The 6,313-nt window shown below is 36.8% G+C and overlaps 1 protein-coding gene across 1 annotated transcript; it reads right to left on the bottom strand.

Moving 5' to 3' along the window:
- Positions 1 to 3,443: 3,443 nt before the first annotated feature.
- LOC143850140 (uncharacterized) lies at positions 3,444 to 4,949 on the bottom strand. The gene is made up of 3 exons (XM_077359432.1): positions 4,303 to 4,949; positions 4,053 to 4,218; positions 3,444 to 3,965 (listed from the first exon to the last, which is right to left on the bottom strand). Exons 1-3 carry the CDS (start codon positions 4,947 to 4,949, stop codon positions 3,444 to 3,446), a joined length of 1,335 nt encoding a protein of 444 aa, XP_077215547.1.
- Positions 4,950 to 6,313: the final 1,364 nt, after the last annotated feature.

The following is a 6,313-nucleotide window of genomic DNA, read 5'->3' as shown; positions in this document are numbered from 1 at the left end:
GAGTGCGACAAAATTATCGTCGAAGGGGATTCCTTAAATGTTATTCGCTGGCTTTCGGGTAACGCTTCTCCCCCTTGGCGATTTTTGCCTCTCTTAGAGGAAATAGAGGACAGAGCTAAGGGCTCCTCAATAGTTTTTCGCCATGTCAGGAGATCAGCCAATGCGGAAGCAGACACCCTTGCCAAGAAATGAGTCTTTCGGGCCGCGTTTGAGTGCTTTGACTATCTACCTCCTTGAATTATTGTACTGCTATCCTTGTATTATCTTTGTTCCTTCAGGACCACCTCGGTTCTGTTTTTACATATATATATATATATATATATATATATATATATATATTCTGTTGCCCTTTTCAAAAAAAAAATTCATTACCGCCATCGGCAATACAATCGGATTTTCGGATTGTTTACATATGTCGTAATCCAAGAGATACCTTCATAGCCATGTGGACTTACTTTAACAAGTTGAGACCCCTGAGTGTAGGACCTCCCCTTCCTCTCGAAGAGGCCTTCGACTTGTTTTGTGAAGGAGTTTCGCCTTTCGGTCCTTATTGGGATCATGTGTTGGGGTATTGGAAGGAAAGCCAAGAAAGGCCTGGAAGGGTTTTGTTTTGGAAGTATGAGGAGATGAAACAAGATCCCACATTTCATTTGAAGAAGTTGGCTGAGTTCTTGGGGCAACCTTTCTCTTTAGAGGAAGAGAAAGTTGGGGTGGTGGAGGAAATAATACAGTTATGTAGTTTTAAGACAATGACCAATTTGCAAGTGAACAAGACAGGAGTTGACCCTACTTTGGTTTTTGGGAATAACACTTTCTTTAGGAAAGGGGAAGTGGGTGATTGGGCGAACTATCTGACGTCTCCAATGATCGAGCGGTTAGAACAGCTCGAGGACCAAAAGTTCCACGCCTCTGGTCTCACCTTCAGGGTATTATGAATAATTTTTATTCTATCTACTATAATCATCCAACTATGGATAGATGATTGAGCCTACTTTGTTGGTCTTTAGATTTGGCTATTTAATTTCTTCCATGTAATCCTGGGTTTGCTTTCTTCTCTATTATTTCTTTGAGTGTTACCATGTCCTTCCTGTAATCATTGATGTATCTCTCTTATACATATATTATCTTATTTAAAGTTTTATCAGTTTTAAAACTCGGCGACTCGGTTCGGAACTCGGCCGAGTCGACGCGGATTTACGGTGGCAGCGTTTTGGAGTCACGGACTCGGCGAGTCCTGGCCGAGTCGTGGCCATTTTGAACTCATATTCCATCCTAACTTCAACCATTCAAAGAAAAAAAAAGATAAGATTTATCGGAGAGAAACGTACCTAAAGCCGCAGAGAAAACGCTCTATAATACCCTAACTCATGAAGAAGAAGAAGTAGTTCGTTTTTTTACTGGATCTGATAATATGATTTTGTGAAATGATAAATACGCCCCCTTTCATTACCTGAGATAGCCCCTCCAATGTAAAATAGTAGTCATAAATACACTAGAGAGGGCTGTCCCGAGTAAAACCAAGGGATGATTCAAATAAAACAAAGGGGCAAATACATTATTTTTTTTTTTTGGGCTGTGCAGTACAAAGTGAAGTTGTCAATTCCAGCTTGACTTTTGTAGCTTTGCTTGTCTTATTCTCTACCTCATTCTGGGTGTGGGTGCCTGGACAGCCATTTAAGAATATAATTCTTTTATATGGTGTAAGCTCTTATAGTCCCTTACTTTTCTAGAAGTACTGTACGGACCACACTAGAGGATGATCCAAACTGTCCATGTGATGGGCCATGGACATGGACGATTTGGATCATCCTCTAGTGTGGTCCGTACAGTACTTCTAGAAAAATAAGGGACTTTAAGGGCTTACACCATATAAAATCTCCTTTTTTGATATATATAACCTCTTTCTTTTGGTTATTAAAAAATATTTCTAAATTTTCTTACATTTTTAACACCTAAAAAACAAAAAAATAACTTAAACTAAACCTATTCAGCATTTACTTAGATGGACCTTCAATTTATGAGAATATGCCTCCAATTAAATCATAATCATATCATTATACTCAAAATTTTTCCAAGAAAAATTTCCCATCAAAAATGTTTTTCTTGCATGTATTTTTTTTTAAATTAGCGGGCTTGCACTCGGTTAGATGATCAAAACTATTCATTTGTTGGGCCCTACTTAAATGGGTTTGGACTTTTGTATTTTTTTCATTTATTTTTTAATAAAAAATAACGACTCAACTAATTTGGCCGCGTCAACCGCGTTCTTGGCCGCGTCAACCGTGTCCGCGCTGAGTCGACAAGGATTTTCTTCGGCCGCGTTCCGCGTCGAATCCACATTTTTAAACACCGGTTAAACTTGTCCCAGCAGAAACCCTCCCTTCGAAGCTGAGGTTCTAAGCTCTGTGGGAAAAAACTCAACCTTTCATGTCCCGAAAACCACCTCTTGGATTGCACCACAGATTGCCCAGAAAACCAAAACCATCCCCTGGCTTTGCAAAAGACCACTAGACAACCCTGTTTGGAAAGTAATTCCTTTTTGGTAAATGTTCACCTCAAAAGTGCCAGATGGGATGTCGATTAACCAAGAGTCCTATCCTAGGAGAAAAAGAAGCAAGGAGAAAGGAAATTAATTGCAAGGATAGAACCAGGGAAAAGTCTTCTCTTGACCTACATGCAAGCAGTCAGTAGGGCTGTCAATAGGGTTGCCTTTTGTTTTTCCTCAGACAACGTGCATGACAGCCGTTTTCTAAATGACCATAGGAAAATTTGAGAATGAGGGACATCAATGTACGAGAATTGCCAATGGGGGGACGCACTTTTGAGAAATTGTTACAGAGGGTGATAACCCCCTTTTGAGAGTTTGATAACCCCATTTAGAGGGCTGATAACCCCCATTTCGTCCCTATAACAATTTTTCAAAAGTATGTCCCCCGCTTTCGCAATTCTCGTATTTTGATGTCCCCAATTGGCATTTTTCGACCAAAATGAGGAGGTTGGTACTAAGGGCGGAACAAGGAATTTACACCTGTAGAGGCCTGACTAGTTGTAAAAAAAATGCATGATATACACACACGCACACACTTTCATAGAATAAAAAAGTTAAACCTTAAATTTAAACTAATGAATAAAAAATATGATAGGACTTTCAATACACGAAGAGTATGCTATAACTCCATGAATATGCAAACGTGTTAGCTAACTTTGATTGAAACCGACAAAAGGAAACAAAAAAGTAAACCTAAATCTTTCTATTTAAGTTGTGCCCGTCGACTTTTCATAGAATAAAATTCATCTATGATCATATATGTATTGAAACTCTCAGCTATTTCTTTTTCGATGTAGAAAACCAAGCAATCTGCGAGAAATTCAACTTCCATCTTGTTACGAAGTCTTGTTTTAACAAGCTTCATAGCCGAAAATGCATGTTTTGTAGTTGCCGTTCAAACTGGAAGAGTCAACACAAGACGTATCAATCTATCAATCAGATAACAGATCGTTGACTTTCCCGTTGCACTTAATCTCTGGCAAAGTTCAGAAATTGTGGAAATATTTTGAAAATCTGGATGCTGAAGTATATCAAGCTCATAATGCTGCAGTTGAAATCTCAAATGAATTTTTTCCTCCTCTGAGAAATCTTGAGGATAAAATTTCTCCACAAGATTACAAAGATCTTCAATTTTAAAAGATTTATAAGCATCCTTAGGATCAAGAGTAGAACTAAGAATAAGGACCTCCGTTGGTTGCTCATTGAATCTGCTATTTAGCTCTTGCAATTGAGAGTCTATTACAGGATTAAATATGTCAACCCGATAATGGTGCTCCATCGTAATGAGATCTTGTGATTCACGTGACCGACCACGACCTGCTGTGTAAGGGGCACTCATATAAGGAATATCAATCCCACGTCTTTCGCAAAATGATTTCGCATTCTCAAGCAAACTATTCCAGCCGTCTTCCTTCAACTTTTGAATGAGTAATTTTGTAGTTGAGACTAAGTGCAGAGCATTCAAAATGTCTTGCGAACGATTTTACAAAGCATGACAGAGAACATCAATGATTCCCTTGATATCTTTCATCAAATGCAATATAAAAACAAATTCAAAAGTTGTCATCACATCATAAGCGGTATCTGCATCACCACGTTGAGAAGAAGTGGCTCCTCTATTAATGATATTTATAAGCAATGTGCAAGTAGCAGAAAACATCTTTAGTAAGCTGCAAATAGAACTATAATGGGAGCCCCATTGAGTATCCCCAGCTCGTTACAAAGTACCAATTTGATTAGCTCCTCTACCATACTCATTCTCATCAATAAAAATCAAATACGCAATATCATCCGCTTGGTTAGACTGTAATTCATCATGACGTTTGCAGGAGGCACCGATAGTATTAACAATGGAAGACAACTTTGAGAAAGACTGATGAATAGGAATTACTTCTCTGGATGCTCCAATCAATGCTAATTGTAATTGGTGAGCTAGGCAATGCACGTAATATGCATACGGACAATCTTTAAGAAATAAGGCTTTTAAACCATTCCACTCACCACGCATATTACTAGCACCATCATATCCTTGATCTCGAATGTTTTGAATGTTGAGATTGTGACGAGAGAGAACGGCACATATCTCCTTTTTAAGAGTCAATGCAGTAGTATCTCTAACATGTACTAGATCAAAACATCGTTTTCTAATAAAACCATCCTTATTAACAAATACCAAAATAAGAGCCATTTGCTCTCTCATAGACTCATCTCTAGCCTCATCAACAATAATGCAAAATTTTGCATCCCCAATATCTTCACGAATTGCACTACGCACTTTACTTGGGAAAATATACAATATTTTCCTTTGAATTTTAGGCGATGTGTATTGGGCATTCTTTGGAGCATTTTCTAAGACAACCCTGGAAACTTTTTTATTATAATCTGCCAAAATCTTTACCATTTCAATAAAATTACCTCGATCTTTTTGAACTTATGCTTTCATCATTACCTCTAAAAGCACATGCTTGAAATGTTAACCAGCGAACGGTGTCTATGGAGGTCTTGAGTCGCAACCGGCTATTCTCAATCTCTTGTGATGTTTTTTTTTTCTATCAGTTTATCAATATGCTGCGATTGATTCGATAGATCATGACAAGCCTTCTCAGCAATTTTATGTGGTGAATTAGGGTCTTTTCCAACATGACCTAAAAAGGCACAATTCAATCCATCATTCGCTTTTTTTCAATTTTGAAATCCTTCACTTGTAAACGCACCTAATCCCGGGCGTCATGTTGGTTCCTTACAAAAAAGATAGCATGGAAGACAAAATGCAGCATCCTTTGAAGGGAAGTATTCTAACCAAGAAATTTTTTTGAACAAAGAAGATTGAAATTGGGGAAGATGATTCTCTGCTCCTGAAAGATGATACTCTCAAAGTAACATTGATACGCTCCAGCTATAAGATATGCACGGCGAATTTCATCTCTTTGATTAACTGGATATTCCCACATTTGAGGACGCAATCCCGGATCACGTTCTAAGGAAGTAGTATCAACCACTTCTTGATGGGTTCTTGGTAACTTAGAAGGACGTTGCTCAATATTTGACATGTCAGAATTTAATGGAGAATGTGCATTGATTTCTGAATCATTAACATTCTTTTTTTTGAAGAATGCATCGATAGTTTTTGGTTTGCCCATGATTCAACTTATAATTTTGATGAGTGAATTTGGATCAATAAATAACCTGAAAATTTTATCTATCAATTAGTATAATATTTTTGAAGGATTTTAGAAACCACTAATCTTATAAATAAGAAGATTGAATATAGGACATCTGGACATGCATTAAAATGTATATGTATATATATATATATATATATATATATATATATATATATATATATATATGTAGCGAAGTAATGATAACATTATTCGATTTATATAATTTTTTTCAAGATGATTGCAGATAGAGAAGGCATACCTGAAGAATTAATATTGTGAGAAGTAGAACTACCCCAAAATAGAATTTAAAATCTTCGACACTTATCACTTCTTAACGTTTAACCTAGAAAAAATAATGCAAAAAAAAATCAAATCATGTTACTATAGCAAGTTGGACTCAAAATTGTGAGTCCAAAACCAATTGTTGGAGTCAGTTCAGCCCAAGAACACATAAAATTACAATTGTGAGTCCAGAACCAATTGTTGGAATCAAAATTAAAGAAGAATTGGAATCAAATAATTAAACAAGTACACAGAAAATTACAACTCAATTTCAATTTCAATTCACCAATGAAAACAGACAGTTACAACTCAATTTCAA

Source organism: Tasmannia lanceolata, unplaced genomic scaffold (assembly GCF_043159265.1).
Source record: "Tasmannia lanceolata isolate RefF3 unplaced genomic scaffold, GAP_Taslan_0.1 ptg000018l, whole genome shotgun sequence".
NCBI lineage: Eukaryota > Viridiplantae > Streptophyta > Magnoliopsida > Canellales > Winteraceae > Tasmannia > Tasmannia lanceolata.
Note: the sequence above shows the minus strand (reverse complement) of the source record. Positions and strands in the feature narration are given on the sequence as shown.

Coding starts and splice junctions, on each gene's coding strand:
- LOC143850140 (XM_077359432.1), bottom strand. CDS start 4,949: ATGGTAAAGATTTTGGCAGATTATAATAAAAAAGTTTCCAGGGTTGTC. Junction 4,219..4,302: donor ATTTTTATTGATGAGAATGA/GTATGGTAGAGG, acceptor TTCTATTTGCAG/CTTACTAAAGATGTTTTCTG. Junction 3,966..4,052: donor ATATCAAGGGAATCATTGAT/GTTCTCTGTCAT, acceptor CTCATTCAAAAG/TTGAAGGAAGACGGCTGGAA.